This window comes from Lissotriton vulgaris, chromosome 2_1 (assembly GCF_964263255.1).
Source record: "Lissotriton vulgaris chromosome 2_1, aLisVul1.2, whole genome shotgun sequence".
Taxonomy (NCBI): domain Eukaryota; kingdom Metazoa; phylum Chordata; class Amphibia; order Caudata; family Salamandridae; genus Lissotriton; species Lissotriton vulgaris.
Window position 1 is genome coordinate 615,716,042 of NC_141687.1, and position 18,543 is coordinate 615,734,584.

The 18,543-nt window shown below is 45.1% G+C and overlaps 2 protein-coding genes across 5 annotated transcripts in view; one reads left to right on the forward strand and one right to left on the reverse strand.

Moving 5' to 3' along the window:
- DCDC2B (doublecortin domain containing 2B) overlaps positions 1-13,366 on the forward strand; it is a 203,693-nt gene extending 190,327 nt beyond the window's left edge. The window contains exon 18 of the mRNA XM_086955671.1: positions 9,195-13,366. Within this exon, the coding sequence (XP_086811797.1) occupies positions 9,195-9,458 (264 nt within the window). The 3' untranslated portion in view covers positions 9,459-13,366. The remainder of the gene's footprint in view (positions 1-9,194) is intronic.
- Positions 13,367-17,270: 3,904 nt separating this feature from the next.
- Positions 17,271-18,543, reverse strand: part of TMEM234 (transmembrane protein 234) — a 79,883-nt gene continuing 78,610 nt past the window's right edge. For all 4 annotated transcript variants that reach the window (XM_086955674.1, XM_086955672.1, XM_086955675.1 and 1 more), the window contains one exon: positions 17,271-18,259. In XM_086955674.1, the coding sequence (XP_086811800.1) occupies positions 18,195-18,259 (65 nt within the window). In that variant the 3' untranslated portion in view covers positions 17,271-18,194. The remainder of the gene's footprint in view (positions 18,260-18,543) is intronic.

Here is an 18,543-nt window from a genome sequence, read left to right on the forward strand (position 1 = left end):
AAAAATCGAAAAACCATCTGGAATGGCCTCTACAAGCCTCGGACTAAAGGACTGGTTAGCCCGGGTCTCAGTTAGGAATGCCCAATTAAAGGGATGTTGAAGAACAAAGTCTTTGAACGTCACATTATTTTTAATAAGGGACCTGGTGTTAATGAGAAAACCATGTAGTGGCTTCCTAATTCTAATGGGGTTTTCTAGATATTTTAAACAAATGGCTACTCACTTCTCCTCCAATACACCATAAGCCACAAATCCTACAGACAGAGGACCCCTTTCTATGCATCTTTTCGATGTTAAGAATCCCACCACCACACGGAAAGGACCTCCTCCCCAGCTCCAAAAGTACCCCCCTTGAATACTTGAGCCTAGGGTAGGAGACTGATGGCATATGGACAGCATCCCTTGCCCAGGGTGCGTTCTTGGCGCGGACGGGCGCAGACGGGCTTGTCTTTGGCGCGCCAGAGGCGCGAGGGGCAGGTCATACTGAATATGTAGGGAGATAGAATTAGCGTACCAGAGCGCCAACCCCCCTGTCTCGCCCCCTCACCAGCTGACCGAAGGAGCAATGGAGCCGCTTTCACCCTCCACTCAAATGGTATAGACCGCGGTGGAACGAGGTGCGCGGCAGGCGAGGGGTAAAGAAATCAGGTAAGCAGTGTGTTACAAGCTATGAGCCACAATATCAGCCAGACAGTAAAATTAAAAAACGTGAGCTAAAAGAATCCCCTAGGACTCGGTATCGCAGGATCAGAGTACTTGCATGCATCAATGCACGATAGGAAGGCAGACTGAAATTTAAAGGTATCGCGCACCAGAGCGCCAATCCCCCTGTCTCCGCCCCCTCACCAGCTGACCAAAGGAGCAATGGAGCCGCTTTCACCCTCCACTCAAACGGTATAGACCGCGGTGGAACGGGGTGCGCGGCAGGCGAGGGGTACAGAAATCAGGTTAGCAGTGTGCTACAAGCTATGAGCCACAATATCAGCCAGACAGTAAATTTTAAAAACGTGAGCCAAAAGAATCCCATCATCAGTGTGCAAACGCGCCCCGTGGTGTGTTTTAAGTTTGGGAATTAATTCTCTTTCAATACTGAGGGTCCTGAGGGCCAAATAGCCCAACAGGTATCTCCAGTATGCCCCAGGGAGCTGCGTTGCAGACAGGTGTTTAGAGGCCACGCCCCTTTTTACACCTCTCTGCAACGCAGCTCTGTGGTGCTTACTGAAGGTACCTAGTGGGCTAGTTTGACCCTAGGGATCCTTAGGATTGAAGGGGACTTAATCTCTCAACTTAGAACTGTGACAGGGCGCGTTTACACAGTGGTGAAGGGAGGGAACGGGGCCTGACGTGATGTGTGCAAACAACCCTGTGGCGCGTTTTAAGTTGGGGAAAAAATTCAACTTCAAACCTGAGGGACCATGGGGGCCAAGTAGTCCACCAGGTGCTTCCAGGAAGCGCCACTGTGCTGCGTTGCAGAGAGGTGGTGCATGCTGTGCCCCTTTTTACATCTCTCTGCTACTTAGCTCTGTGGCGCTTAATGGATGTACTACGAATTCCAATTTACTCACCTGTTATCAGGAGAGACCTCAGTGCTGCATCTTTGAGCCCAGTACTGATCCTCAAAACTAATTCTAACCATAGTTACTAGTAACTTGAATTTCCTTCCATAGGCTAACATTGACTGGTTTCACTTGGAAATTCTTTTAAGTGTGGAGTTTTGGAACTTTAAAATATTCCTTTAAAATCAGCCGAACTACGAATTCTGATTTACTCACCTGTTATCAGGAGAGACCTCAGTGCTGCATCTTTCAGCCCACTACTGATCCTGAGAAGTAATTTGAACCATACTTACAGTAACTTGAATTTCCTTCCATAGGATATCATTGCCTACTATATAAAATATATATAAATTAAATATATATATATATTACAATATCAATATTTTTTTAACATTTTTTTTTCAATTTATAATGAAAATATTTCATGTCATTTAAAAAATAAAATATCTAAAAATAAATAGTTTAAAACAATATAGTAAATCAGTATAAAAAAATAACAATTAATACATTTAAAAATTATTTACAAAACCATTGAAATTCACTGAAAAAACCATAGGTTTCAGCCACGTTATAGTTAGGAATTAGCATTTAAAAAACCTTAGAAATTTACTGAAAAACCATTAGTTTCACACATGTTATAGTTAGCTGGACATTTCACTTATACAAAACCATTGAAATTCCCCTGTTATAGTTAGTTCAGCTAACTATAACTCGCGCGCCCGCAATGCACTGCTGATGACGTCACATATTACATCACTCATGACATGGTCAGTGTCATCACTCATGACATCACTGATGACATCTCAAATGACATCACTGATGACATCATCCTTGTGAAAGAGTGGCAGACCTCCTCTCACCGTAATATAACCTTTGACACATACATTCAAAAATATAAACTAAAATTTTCAAAACAACGGAGATACCAATACCAGTTACAACAACCTATTCAGTAATTCCAAAATCTACATACACATCCACGCATTCACCAACAATTCTATATAGTCACTCATACATGTACTCACTTATCATATATACTCATACACCTATACATCCTGTTACACACCGACACTCATCCATAGAGTTACTCACACACATACTCACACATGCAAATAAACTATCAAACATCCATTTACTTGCATATACAGCTACACACACTACACTTACTTCTACAGAAACGTACACATTCTTACTCTCTTAAACAATGACTTATAGAAACACATACTTATTTATACAGGAACTCTTCCAATCTCTCACTCTCACATATACTCACTTATATACATCAATACTCACATATACTAGTTTAAAACATATATAGTTACTCATAAAGATACTATTGAGACAGTCAATCACTCACTAACACACCCATACACACACTCATCCACCCATACAGTCCTGCACACATGCTGTCTTCAACATACAAGCAGTGAGTCAGTCATTCATGCATCTATGCGCCAAGTAATATCCCCCACCGAACCATACAGACACTCATACTGATACTCAAAAAACCAACTAACCCATATACACACTCATGTAGCTACTCACCAACCCAAGCAGCCACTTATACACAAAGTGAGACACTGATATACAGATATATACATATTTAAACATTACTCGCTAATACATGTATTCACTAAGATACACTTAATAAGTCTGTTATACAATAAATTTTACAAAAAAAACATCCATTTAGACACTTATCTACCCATTTATTCTTCCATCGACCTTTAGATATACATATATAAAAAGTATTTATTTTTCAGAAAAACACATTCACTGGATGATGTCATCAGTGATGTCATCAGTGATGTCACTGACCATGTGAGCGATGTAATATGTGACGTCATCAGCAGTGCATTGCGGACGCGCGATTTATAGTTAGCTGAACTAACTATAACAGGGGAATTTCAATGGTTTTGTACGAGTGAAATGTCCAGCTAACTATAACCTGTGTAAAACCTATGGTTTTTTCAGTGAATTTCTAAGGTTTTTTAAATGCTAAATCCTAACTATAACGTGGCTGAAACCTATGTTTTTTTCAGTGAATATATATATAAAAAAATGTTGGCTGGTTAGTAACCACCAGGGGGAGGGACTGAAGATCGGAGAAACAGAAAAAGGTTTTAAGGAAGTCAAAAGAATAACTTGTTCCTCTAGAACCCAAGCTTACCACTGTGATGCTGCTCAAATTGCACCACTCTCCAAAGCCGACATCTTTCATATATTCACTGCTGCTGTGCCCTGTGCTAGCCTATAGTGACAACCGAGTGTGCTAGGCATGTGAGACTTCGGAAGCACCAATGCTGGGGAACCTCCTTTACATGTCGTTTTTAGGTCGAGGTAATATCCGGTCTGCCGAAGGCAGAACCGGAAGTACCGAGATTTAATGTTTCTTAGTGTGGACTATTTGTCCCACCTCTGTTTTTGCCTCTCTCCCATTGGCTGGCTTCCTAAACGGAGGCCAGCCATTGGAGGAGAGAGCTGTCCTTCCGAATAGGCTCCGTCCTTTTCGGATTTTGAGGTGTGTTCGGTGTTCTTCTTTCCACTTTTAGGCCACGCCCATTCTGAGAACACAGAACACGCCCACAATCCGAAAAATTTCGGAGCTTTGCTCCGCCATTTCTACCCAACCGCCTGACGCGACAGACCGTTTCCCTGCCCCTGCTCTCTCCTCTCCCTCCGTTGTTTAATCCTAGGTCTCTCTGCCTCCCTCCCCGCTCGAGTGGTGACGCGCCCCCTTTCCCTGCTCTGTCCCTGCTCCGGCTCACTTAACACTTAAATAATACAGCTGGGGAGCATATGCGCTGATAAGCGGCAGGGAGGCTTGCGGCCTTTGCCGTTAATCACTGCGAGCTCTGCTGGTGGTGGGCAGGGATTTACCGATGGGGTGCCCTGGAGTGGCCTGCTGTCTTCCAGCTCCGCTGGTGGTGATCCAGCGCGGCGTGGTTCTCCCCTCTTGGTGTGAGACACACTGATGGCTGGAGTGGCGCTCCGGCTTCAGTGCAGGCTGCGGGGCATTGTCTGGCTAACGTGGCATCTTGTGGACTGGAGACGGGGCACGCGTGAAGGCAAGGTTCAGCTCTTTGCAGCTGCGGATCGTCCTGGTGGCACTTGGCTCATTGTGCAGCGGCCTCAGGGTGCACAGGGGCACCCTGGCACAGCCCCCGCCGCTCTCGGGGCGGCATGAACACGGCGTTCAGAGAGCGGGGGACTGGAGGCATGAGTCCGGTGGGAGCTGTGACTAGACGCCGCTGAGGGAACCAGCTAGTTAAAGCTTGCACGGGAAGCCACCCTGGCGCAGAGCAGGATGATGCGGGGACGTGTGCACGTCGGTGTGTTAGTGCACACATCCGTCCGCCTGGAAGAGGGAGAGAGGCGCTAGACAAAGGAACCGGCCGCCTTAAAGATGTGTGCGGTGATCAGTGCCACCTGTGAGGTGGTGGCCGTGTGCGGCACATGGCGGAGGTAATGGACCACGGGGTACAGGCGGTGGCGGGCGTTGTAGAGTCCAGGAGTGCCAGTGTAGAGCCGGTGTTTGTACTCTGCAGACGTGCAACAAAGTGCCTTCCGAGGCACACACGTGTGCATCTCGGATACCAATGCGTCTTGTGCAGCATGTGAGGGGAGGCGGGCTCTAATGGAGTGAGTGGGGTGCACACGCGGTGGGTGAGGCGGTGAAGGATTGTTATTATTTTTTGGGAAAGTGCGAGTAGTCCAGTGCCCTCGGCAGGGTGGGGCGAGAGCACACATTTTGGCATTCCGGGGACGAACGATGGTGAAGTATTCTGCGCTAGCGCAGAAGTGGTCTGGGCGCTTCTTTTTGCCGTCTTGCACACTCACTAACTGGAAATATTTCCGAGTTTATGCATTTTTTTTTCTGACAACAGTAGTCCGAAACACAGTCAGTTACACCATACCCCCCCCCCCCCCATTCCCGGTATGTCGTTTTTCCCAGCTTTTTTGTCCGAAAAATATATATTTACTTGAAAAAATAGTTCGCTTGACCATATGTGCTCAAGACGCCCAAAAGAAGCGCACATACAGGTTCTGCGCTGGCGCAGCGCAGGAGACGCCGCCGGGTGTCATTTGTGGAATGACAGCAACGACAGTGCAATGTCTGTGCAGCGCCTGGCGGAGGTGAACTGAGGTATCCGTGCGCTTGAAGGGAGCAGCGTTTAGGGGCTACCTGGGCCACCCCCTGTGACCACCTCTCAGCCTTCTGTATCTGAAGAAAGAATCCGGAATCGGTGCAGGACATATTCAAGTTATTTATTTAGAACGCTCATGAGCAGGCCCCATCTGCACAGTCCTGGAGAGTGCCAGACACAAGAAAGCAGCAGGTTATTTACATCAAGTGGCTGGGAACCAGTCAGTCGTAGGTGTACATAGACATGATGAATTACCAATAGTAGGGGGTGATTAACAGACTCCAAAATAGATGTGGACCGGGGTCACCACTCAATCTCGAGATACTCTTGCCGCATGCCATGTGAAGCATAACATAAAGGCTAATCGGCCTGTGGTTACAGAATCGGGCAGTTAATCATATATAGGACGTCTGGTTTCTGCAAAGGAAACATGAACTTCAGCAATCCTCTCGCTTTAGCTGGCATGAGTTAATTATAGCAGGGAAGTAAGGATAAATCCATCCTCTCCTTTGCCTCTGCACTCTGACCTACGAGCAATGTACCATGAGAAAGAGGAACCAACATATGCTCTTCGCACTCATAGACAAATGTAAATGTGTCCACAGTTCTTTTTCGTGTAGGGGAACATTCCTGTCTGCTCGGGCAGGAAAATAAGAGTTTAAACGCTCTCCTGGAAAAGGAGGCTAGATGTGCAACGCAATCTATTGTTCCCACAGGGTAGGATGGCAGATTAGGTTGAGGGGGGGCGTTCGTCTAAAATATGCCCTTCTGAAAATCACCAGTGCGATTTTTGGAACACCAGGGAGTCAAACACGAATATTAAACTGTGCACAAAGTTCCAGGCAGTGACGTCCACACCTGCTTCTTTCAAATCTTCAAATCTTAACAGTAGCTTATCTTTCATCTGCTATGTGTCTAGCCACCGGAGTACGCCACGTCTAATAAAAAATGATTCGTGCTGCATTTGTTTTATTTCAGCTGTGTGATGAGAACAGTGCGCTTTTAGTACGGCTGCTGGTACGCCTCGTACCCTCTATTTACATTGATCGCGCCGTACGCCGCCTCATGCGAGAAGCGTGAGGTATAGTGGAGCTTTTCCCTGAAAGCCGTACGAAGCGTACAAAAGCGCTACGAAGCGCCCAGAAGCGCTAGTAAGCACCGTACTTTCCAGGAACTTTACCAAAAGCACTGAACTTGCCTAAAATAACTTAATTTGGCAAATAAGAACTGTGGCATTTTTTAAAACATTACTGGAACCTACCCTGAAGCCTGATGACTGTATTTTGAAGCCTGCTTGGCGAGCATCCGGGGGGAGGGGTCGGGGAGGTCGTAGCCGAGTGCATGGATTTAGGGCGCACTTGTCCTCTGCGCACTGTAGCGATGTTAAATTTGAGAGGACTCCCTGTACTGGTCCGCACTCTTTGTCACTTCACAAAGCTGAGGGACGTCTCCCTGCCTGCCAAGGGTGAACTTGGCGCTGTGCTCCCCAAGGAAAGCTACTGCTGAGCACCATAGGGCCGAGAAGTTAGTTCTTTACAGAGACACTGTCCTGCACTTTTCACGTTTAGACGCTGTTGCGAAAGCAGGGCAGCCTCTCACTTTCACAAGCTTCAAAGCGCTTCAAAAGTGGCCCGGTAGTGGGTTTTTTCTCATCTAAAGGTGTTTGTTGAAATTTTGCTGTAGAATCCTGCTGTTTGCGTGCCCTTTTGCAGAATAAGTGCGTCGGGGTCTTTGCCTATTGGACAAACCAATTCTGTGCACAATTAAGACTGTGTAAAGTCGGGTCCCTGTTTGCTTCGTGTGAGCAGCTTTGCACAGACGTGTTTTGGTGCTTATGTTGCTTGCGAAAAGGACTATTCGTTGCTGGTTGTATTCACCCTGAGATAACCTAGACACACTCCCCCCTGCTTCGCGGCACAAACACAAGTGCATAGCCCTTCTCTGTGCGCACACGCCACACTGACACTTGGATGCATGTTCCTTGGCTGTTACAATTTTGGAAGGTGTGTTATTTGCTGAGGTGGGAGCTGGCCTCTACAAAGGCACCAAAATTGTTGTCAGAAACAGAGTAAAAGGACAACTGCTTAAATAACAGATCGTTCTGTTAAATGTCAAAAGAAACATTAGCCCCCTGGTTCTCCTGCCCCTTCGCTGTGCTTGTTCTCCTGCCCTCTCGCTGTGCTTGCTCTCCTGCCCCCTGGCTGTGCTTGCTCTCCTGCCCCCTCGCTGTGCTTGCTCTCCTGTGTGTGTGTGTGTGGCTCTGTGTGTGTGTGGCTCTGTGTGTATGTGGCTCTGAATTTGAATTTGTATATTGCACAAAGATAAAAAGTCTTTTGACTGTATAAACTTTTCCAGACAAAGAAATATTGCACATTAGTAAAATCTCAAGGAGTCTATAACCAATTAGTAGGACTTCCTATTGCTCACGGCTATTATTACTTGTAGTTCTTGTAGTTATAAGGCTGTTGCAGGGATCTCTGTTCCCCTGATGTATTTAGTTTTCGCTCAGCAGTCTTAAAAGTTTTTGTAAGGGCCGTTTAGGAAGGCTACTATTCTCCTGGTGCGGTTGGTTTTTCGTGTCCTTGTGTTATTTCATTTAATTTTCTGGCCACTATTTCAAAGTATTTAACTGTTCTACAGTTCAACTGAGTCTCATTGGGGTTAAAGCAAAGGATCACTGCTTGCCTGCATGATCTTACACCCTTCTGGTTCCATAGGGGCCGGAGCATGGACCGCCTTACATCCTGTGTGTGTGTGTGTGTGGCTCTGTGTGTGTGTGGCTCTGTGTGTATGTGGCTCTGGGTGTGTATGTGGCTCTGGGTGTGTATGTGGCTCTGGGTGTGTGTGTGGCTCTGGCTCTGGGTGTGGGTGTGTGGCTCTGGGTGTGTGTGTGTGGCTCTGGGTGTGTGTGGGGGCTCTGGGTGTGTGTGGGGGCTCTGTTTGTGTATGTGGGGGCTCTGTTTGTGTGTGTGGCTCTGTTTGTGTGGCTGTGTGTGTGGCGCTGTGTGTGTATGGCGCTGTGTGTGTATGGCGCTGTGTGTGTGGCTGTGTGTGTGTGTGTGGCTCTGTGTGGATAGCTTTTTTTGTAGGTGGCTCTATGTGTGGATAACTTTTTTTGTAGGTGGCTCTGTGTGTGGGTGGCTGTCTGTGTGAGGGTGGCTCTGTGTAGGTGGCTGTATGTGAATGACTGTGTGGGTGGCTCTGTATGTGTGTGTGTGGGTGGCTTTGTGTGTGTGGCTCTGTGTGGGTGTAAATGCAATAGATCATGCATTTGCCAGCGATTAAGCTATTGGCATTGTAAATGACAATGCCATTTATTTAACGATTAAGCTATTAGCAATGTAAATGACAATTCCATTTATTTATGAATTATGATTTTAAAAAAAATGTCATGAGCAATGCCAATAGCTCTACCTTTAATAATGCAGAGACCATTGCATTGTAAATGCTTGTTATGATCCTGCACTGATGCATTCTTCTTTCTTTCTAGACACCTAGAATGGCGAGAGAATCCAGGGCCAGTCAGCATGGGCTGGCCAAGGACACCACACGCACAAAAGTTGAAGAGAAGATGACACCACGTAAGCCTAACACCAAAGGAGCGGGAAAGAGAAGAGCGTCACGTGATTCTGAGGAGGAGAGTGACGTAGAAACCCAGGAGGAAAGAGATCCGAGAGTCTCTCCCGATACCGAGGACAACAGAGACGACGGCCAGGAAGAGTCCAACAACGAAGCAGAGGAGGACGGCGACTGAGGGGCAAGGGCCACTTTGGGGGGGGGGATGGGAGTGCCCTGTCCCGAGGGGCCCAAGCCCACGCATAGGCCAGAACAGCTGCCACTTTACAAGGCTGCAATGCAGGAAGAGTTGAAACCCCCCTCTACAATCCCCACCTTCAGGACACCAATTCTGGAGGTTTTCTTGCATGCTAGAGCTGAAGGGCTTTTCTGGCACTGCTCCTCTAAATTAGACCCGGACATCAGCCTCAAATCAGAAACTATTGTTAGCTATTACATCCTCTTATGTGAGAAATCACCATGCGATAACTACTCCCCGTTGTCGAAAATGGAATGTCCACATGATCATTTGGATTTTGAAAAACTGGATCACTAAAGCTGGAGGAGAGTTTGGGTGGTTCAGCTGAAAAAGACTTCACACTGATCATATATTCTATCTCTGGATAGGTGACCTTTTAAAGACCGGATACTGTGCATGCTGTGGTAAATGTTGCTGGGAGAACAGGTTTTTCTCTGCAAGGGTAATGTTGGATATTTGTGCTCTTTGGGACGGGTGCGATGTTCTCAAACTGCAGGAGGGGGAATGATGGGGATACCTGTTTAGATATCACAGCTCCTTTTAATCTATCATTCAATTTTTCACACAAGAGAAACGGGCACTGAGGCTTCAAAACACCTCTTGACTTCTCGGCCTACGACTAGGGATCGTAAAATAAATTAAGACCATTTGTGTAAAGCGCCCCCTTAAAAGGTTATCCAGCAATTTTAATAATCGATAATATAATTATTCGACTCAATGCTTTTATCAACCTCACAAAGATAAAAAAAAAAAGGCAGAGTCAGCCATGCCGAGAACTATATTTATGAACAAAAATGGCGATGCACTGTACTTTTTGGGGACCTCTGTGGTCAACAAAATGAATGCATTAGCTATCTTTGGAAACTTTGCATAAACTTATAAAATGTGTCCCTACCTACAACAAATTGCCCTTTTCACCCAACTAATAACGGATTGACATACGCGTTTTATTAAAGTCAGACTAATAAGAAAAAAGTACACAAACATAACGTTATTGTCTGGGAGAGAGGTTTTATGAAAGGACCTTATGCATTTAAAGTAGGCACTTTGACTGGCTATCAAGACAAGTTATGCAGATTCTGCCTGAAGTTGAATGGTCTTGTTTTAAAATGGAATGACTGCCCCTACAAGTGGGAGTGCAGTGTACAATTAAATCAAAAGTCCATAACTGAAAGGCACAAATACCGAACGCCCCTTGTCATGAGTGTGATCAACAGCCAGTCCTATTTTATTTTTTTACCAGAAGCACAAGGCATGCTGCGACATGAGGTTTCACCTTTTCATTATGTCTGGGTCCAGAATCCACAACGTGGTTAGTGCTGTGGTGAAAAAACAGCACTAGCTGAAGACTGCGTACATAACCCAGGACCAGTAAAGGCTATGGCAACATGTTGTAGTACTGCAGGCTGTATGTACTGTAAGACGGCTCCAAGCTGCCCCAGCTCCTCATCTCAGCAGCAGCTCATATCTTGGATGATGCAGAACTACAAACAATGGAAAAAGTGGTACTACAAGTCCCAGAGTGCAAAGTTCCTTTGGCTACACCAGGACTGGATGGTGGTGCAACATAGGATATAGGGGTGGAGTGCTGTGGGTGCCATATGTTCCATCTGCTATGGCAGGGCTATGCCAAGTGAAGCCCTGTAGGGTGGAAATGCTTCTTCTCTGCTCGTCCTTGTAAACCCTGCACTCCCCTCTCATACTTGGCCTTTTATTGCCTGTGGTCTTACAGATCCATGAAAGGAGAAACCAGGCCAACATTTAAGTGATAAGTGTTTTGTGTGACCACAGCCACATTTCAGTAACATATGCAGTAAAATATTGGGCGATGCTAACACATCTTAAGCAATCTGGGTTGGTTACTAATGTTAAATGTCCAGGTCTGTCCAAAAGTATAACAGCTTTAATACATATCCTCAGTGCAGGTCGAAAAGTATTTGATAAGCACTAATTAAACAATTGTATAGTTTTGTCCCTGCACTGGCGTCCAAAGACTCTCGATGGTAGGTTTCAATGTTCAGCTTTTCTTCCAACACACTCCTAAAAAAGAATTTTGCCACTATCATCCAATGGACCATTAAGACCTGGCCGCCCACCCACGAGAAATGATCTGAGCTCAACTTTGAAAAGTTGTCATCTATGTCCCCACTGCCTATTCTCTACCAGTCAACCACCAGCCGCCATTTTAGTTCCAACAATGAATCCTTGTACCAGATGGAACCTTTAGAGTCAGGGTTCCCGGCTTATACCCCATCTTTCACAGGCCGTTAGTGCTGCATAGCTCCCAAGCATCACCTTGTCCCAAGGGACACCAGCAGTCATTCTTGGATGCATAGCTTACAGACAGGTGCTTTCTGTGACATGTAGGTTCCTGCTCACAAATCCTAGGATAAAGTGGTGTCGGCTAAAAACAGGATTGTCTACAAATATCACACAAGACAAGGGGCGCTTAGTTGCTATGGTATTGATCTTGTTTATAAAATGTGGAAGTCTATTGTGCCACCCATTACCATATACTGCAGGTTTATGCAGGTGGTTAAGTCAACCAGCGGCTGGGACAAGAGAAAATGAACACATCTGCAAAGTCTGAGAACAGGAAATGAACCCATTGAGTGCCTTTTTTGGTAAAAGGGGAATTTCTGTTGTGAACTGTGAGAATGGCTAGAACTAGACCCCGATGTGCTCAATGTTCCCTATGAATAGGCCAGCTGTGGTGCAAACACCCAGATGCACAGGATGTACATGCACCAATGTGGTGCCCCAAGTTGGACCAGATTCAGTCTCTTACACATAAACATGGCCGAGCACAGCCCGGGCAGGGGATCTTTCCAAGGGGCTCTTCTCCATTGGGTGCAAGGATGGCACAATGTCTAGGACCAGTAGATTTAGATTTATTGGACACCTAGATCTGTTTCAGGCATTCAGAACAGAATAGTTGCTTGAATGGGCCTTGCGCTTGCCGATGAGTTACAAGATTGGGGTTCTACCTCATTGTGCTGGAAGGCACGAGGGGTGGGGGCACAGAGCTGCTTTTCAAGCCTGGTTCAGTTTTGAGTCTTATTGGACACTCTTTGTAACAACCCAAAAGAGATATTTGAAAAAGGAGTACTTTCTACACCTACATTTGCAGCTTGTGCTCAGTTACTAACTGGAAGGTCCCCTAAAGGCAGCTCTCTAGCCCTCCCTCCCAGTGCCTTGAGACTCCCCGGGTGAGTAGCGCGCTTTACAAATTGTCTGATCGATTGATTGAGGCCCGAGCCTGTAAGATCTCTGTATCACGAGAGATAGCTTTGTTTCCCAAACCCTGAGCCTGTAAGATCCTTTGAAACTCAATGGCTAGCTAGTACTGCCCCAGTACTGGGTTTGTAAGATCTGTGTAACCTGAGGGATGTAGGTATTATGTAAAGCCTGAGTCTTTGAGATCTGTGTAACCGAAAGGATAGCGTGTAATATCTGTGTAACATGAGGGATAGCTCTCTACCAATTGCTTGGCCTGCATGATCTTCGATCCCTGCACTTTCAGGCTGTGCCTGCAAGTTATTTCCAACCCAAAAGGTAGATTTCTGGATAAGCCTGTGCAGGAGCCATCTGCCATTTAGAAGTGACCAGTGCCATCTAGTGTGCTCTGATATCAATTTGTTGCAGATCTAGCCAAAACGCTTCTTTTTACCTTAACTGTAAGTTTTAATGCACCATAAAGCCCTCCATGTGATTAACTTATCAATATGCAAAGGCCATAAACCCTGTTTTACTATTGCCTAGGAAATTCAAACTAAAGTCTTCCTACTTCATGTATAGCCTTTCACACAAATGCCATATTTTACTATTAATAAACATATTTTGCAGTTTATTGTGGTGATTATAACTGGTTTTCGTAGAATTGCTGCCAAGGCGCCTCCTTCGAGTACCTTATTCAGGTTAGTTCTTTCTCCGTACTCTAGTGCTCCTCCATGGATATGTGATGCTTGTCAACTGTTCTGCAGATACTGGTGGCCACTCGGAGCTCTGGTCTAACATGAGTGTTTGGCAAACAGCTGTGGACGCCCCAGGTAGAAAAACAAGGTAAATGAGACAGCCTAAAAAAAGCCAAGTGTAACTGCAGGGAGAGAGGCCAGCGACAGCACTCAAATACAAACCCTTTAGTAAAGGAGGAAGGCCATCAAATAAAAGGCTTCAAGCCTGCTTTACCTTCTGTAATTGGACAAATGCTTTCGACAGAAGGGAATATGGAATAATGTATACATGGAGTGTGCCCAAGCTTTAACCCACTCTGTACTACTGTTATTTCTAAATCATTAACAACCCGATCAGAAAAGTTGCATTTAAGGTGAACAATAAATGTTTTAATTTTTGTGAATTTGCCACTACCAAGAAAGCATAGAATCAGCCAAAAATGCCTGCTATTTTTAAAATATACACAAAAATATATCAGGAATAAGAATGTCAGTTTAGCTCCATAAAATATTATTTAACTTCCAACATACAAAGTAGGGAGTACAATAGTCCCACTTGATTGCCTTATCTGGAGGCCTGAAAGCGGGAACTGTGGCAGAGGCGTGATGAGATCGCTCTGCAGGCAGCAGATTCTTTGAATACAAGTTCCTTGCTTCTGCCACACACAGAGTCCAGGAACCCCGCTCCTGATTGCAGCTTCGGGGAGATACTGACAGAACCCTGGGTCTTTTACATACATTTTGCAGGGGGGACGGCGTCCACCCGGGCAAAAAAGTGGGGGGACGCCATCCACCCGCGTGGTACCACGACTCGAGCCCTGTATTTGCACCTCTCGACTGGAGCAAAAGAGACATTTGAATTGATTAATCGGTGCTTGGGTCAGTTCACCTTGCATAGGATGTTTTGCACCGATTGATTAAAATACATGTGTTTTGATTGAATCGATTATATCTAGGTAACTAGCTGCTGTACACGGCCTCCAGATTGCCATTAAGTTTATAGGTGAACTGTTTATGCAAGGCTACTCTGTGGAGTACAAGCACTCATTCTGTGAGTGTGAGTAGAGTGGGCTGGCGCCAGTGGCAGAGGATGCAGATCTTCGCCAATTCCGTGGCTAGACACTGGTGGGTCTGAACGTCTATGTCGGGTGCATCTTCAACATCATGAAGATAGGCGAGGTGTGCCAAGGGGTGGACATACTGGGGGTGGAGCTGTTGCAAGCAAACCCGCACCGCGTCTCAATAGGGCTGCATCATCGGGCAGGTCCACAGTATATGTAACAGATCACACACATTTTTTGCGCATCTCCATGAAGTTGATTTCCAAAAAGCACAAGATCACCTATCCTGTTTTCCAGGAGAAAGTACGGTCTCTAGTCGGATCTCAGGGGAAGGAGTTTGAACATCAAAAAAGCCAAAGGAAAACAAAATAACTCAGAGGTGCGGGCAAAAGTGAATCCAGGCTTCAACAGCGCAATGAACCTAGAGTCAGGGCTACAAACTTGGAGGCTGAGGGCCGTGGACTGATCAAGGATGAAGATTGACTGCATCTCTAAGGGCCCTAGAAGAGGCAGCAGTCGAGTAAAAGGAGCATCCTTACTTTGAGTGGGACAAAGACGGCCAAACGGAGGCACTGACTGAAGATGCAATGGGTGGGGTGTTAAGGGCAGGACCCAGAAGGATCATACAACAAGCAGCAGCTGGGCGGGGGGTTAAATTGGGGATACCACTACTTAATCATGTTAATAATCAGAACAATTCTAGTGACTATTCACTAGAAAGCATGATATTGTTTACCCGGCATGCCTACACGTTGTGTCAGCAGCAGGAATGATTACGCCTATGGATACTGTTAAACAACAAGTAGTAGAGGGACAGCAACATTTACAGTGGTACTGAAGCAACATGTTCAAAGTGGTCAGCAGGAAAGGAATGCATTTCAATAAACTATGCAAGCTTAGATAGGTTAATCTAAAATGCTGTAGAGCTGGACAATGCTGTTTCTACAGTGACAGATGCAGAGACTAATGTGGGGGTCCATTGCAATGAACCTGCAGCAGTTTTGCTGAAATATTTTCCCCTGGGGGAGGGGGGGCATACTGCTAATTTTTTTTGTAAAACTAATTTTGTTTACTAAACAAAGAAATAGGAGTGAAATGGCAAAAAGGGAAGAACCCTCAAAGACATTCAGTAGAGGCAATCCCAAGGGAGAAGGAGGAGGGTAATTGCCTCAAGTAACTATCCCTTAAGGCCAACATTGTTTTAAATGTCGAGAGCAGGGTTGTATTGTGAGCATGTGTTCTAACAAGCATAACAGTGAATTTATGGTGGAAAGGTTTGTGGCCAATCTCGTTTGATATACAGGAAGACAAAATGTTACATTCAATAACTTCATGTTAGTCAACAGGAAGCAGGTATCCAGTGGACACAAAATGTAAACAATCTTTTATACACAATTGTTTGGTTGCTAAAACTCAGCTTGACAAATATCCTGGGATCTGGATTACCTGTGCTCTTCGAGATCAAAGAAATATACCACAGCAGGAATTCCACTACAGACTGGGAACCAAATATTTGGGTCATTTCACAGATACCAAAGTAATTCTTACTGGATAATCTCCAGGTCCACTAGTATTTGTAGACCACCACGGTCTCTGAATAAGAAGTGTGGAATGCCGCTTCTTACCCACAGTTAAGAGTTTGGCCCACCCAAAACACACAATAAAAATAAAACAGGAAAGAAGACAGGTAATGAAAGAGTAGCAGTCTTGTGTCTATATTTGGTTTAGAGAGGCTGCACAACTTATTTGACCTAGAAGCAAGGCGGATAAGAGACAGGAATGTTAGAGCTGTGCAGCATGAAGTTCATCCTTAAGAGGCCCTTCAGTGAGTCACAGAGGAGCTGAAACCAGGGCACGAGGGACTTTACTTTGTTTAGAAAAAAGTATTGCTATACATGATGATACTCCGCACCAGCCAGGAGCATTTGATAGTTACAAAGCCGTTCCAGAAGCACAGGTTCTATAGCTGGTCAATGCTTATTTACGAGGAAGGCAGTATGGGAAAAATACATTTAGAGCAATGGCGATGGCCCAGTATTTAAGAACACATTCAACACTGTTGTAGAGAATGTCCACTTTGCCAACAACTGAACTCCTGCTGGGTTAGTATGTGTATTGTTGGAGCGCCCTTTCAGACAGCTGGAATGGACTTTCATTCCTTCCTTCGTTCTCCATGCCCATAAGTTTAAATGAAAATATGTGATGGCACATTACGAAACCAGGTATCCTGAGGCTATTTTTAAGGAAAAGTCACAATAGCTCAGAGAGCCAATATAGCAATGGAGTTCTTCTTTCTGACTCTTTTTCTGAAAGAAAGTCTTACCGATCAAGGCACACTGTTTGTTTCCAAACTGAGGCAAATATGTCACAAATACATCTGCCTACCAATCACAGATAGGTTGGTGGAACATTATTATGCCACCATTACAAATCTGCAAAAAAGTCATGCATGAAAGGGGAGGAATTGGGAAAAACCGATACCTTTAGTGGTGTTCTTATGACGACCTCTTGAAAAGGCTTTTACGGGGTATTCCCAATTTTGATTGATTTGTGGAAGAAAGCTCTGATTATTAGATCTGGTCGTAAAGCAATGGAACGAGCAGATTAACACTGTAAGAAATCCAGGTTATGTTATGTATGTCAGTAAAAAACATATGTTAACGGTTACACAGATAATAGGAATAAATATGGAGCAAGCAACAACATTATTTACAAGAAAGGAGGTAAACTCAAGAGGGTTCAACCAAATGATTTACTGATACTACAGTTACCCTCCCAGAAAAAATTAAATGTTAGCCAGATGGTAGGGTCCTTATAAAATGTTTAAAAGAATACATTTAAACCATGTGTCCAATAGAGATATCAGGAAAATGAAAAAGAACCAAATCCTATCATGTTAATTCATTAAAACCATTGGAGGGACTAGAGTGTCAATAACAAGAATGCACTCTATTAATAATCACAAAAATTCTATTGACTGTTCGCCAGAAAGCTCTGAGTTCTTTCCTCTGCACATGTACTCCCTTCGATTACTCAAGTGAATCTTAAAAATAGCAATAGTAACGATTCTTACTGCAGTAAATTCACACAGAGCTCACAGTACTCTTAATTTCTTCCATTGATAAAGCATACTAGGCCGCCTTGGTTACTGTTGTGGCTTTCTAGAGAGTACCTTGATTAGTGAAGAGGATAGCTAAAGTAGACATAGATCAAGGGTCACTGAATTGCATCCGCATCTTAACAATGTACCCCTGATTACGGCAGCCTATACCTAAAGAGCACAACTGCCCGTGAACACTGCAGAAGGTGTCCAAAGAGCACACCATCCCCTATAAAGTTGTACTCGTTCGCCCAAGCTCCTCTCGATCGCTGCACTGGATCTCCAAAGAGCACAAGATTCTCTGGAATACTTAGGTTGATTTCAAAGAACACAAGGTCCGACCGCTGTAGTAGATCCCACTCACAGATGGAGATTTCCTTATATGACGTGCAGTAATCCATTCCTAGTACAAGGTCCAATCACTTGTGTCAGACACATCACTTGTGTCACACAACCTTATGATCAAAGTCCCAGATCACCTTGAAGACTGCCGGGGACACTGTCATAGCTCATGTTTCTTTTCATGCCACCTCTCGGTTGCTCAACGTTAGGCTGATTGCACTCACTGAGCTGCAATGATGCACAGCGTGACCCCAACAGTGGCGATGGTCATTCCCAATGCTGCTCCTGCAAAAACAACAGTAGGTCAAGAGAGGCAAGGAAATGCCCCTAGCCATTTACAACATTCAGAAGAACAAGCATGGATAGAACATAACGAATTACAGCATTCATAATGGAAAAAAAGGGAGACACCAGTCACTCACAGTCTTACTGGGGACAGGCAAAAGAAGACACCAGCCATTTACACCATTCCCAGAGATCAACAAGCACTTCATCCCATTGTTGAAGGCAGGCCAGGGAATGTGGCAGATATTCACTGCCTTACTGTGGACAGTGATTGGAGGGCCCTA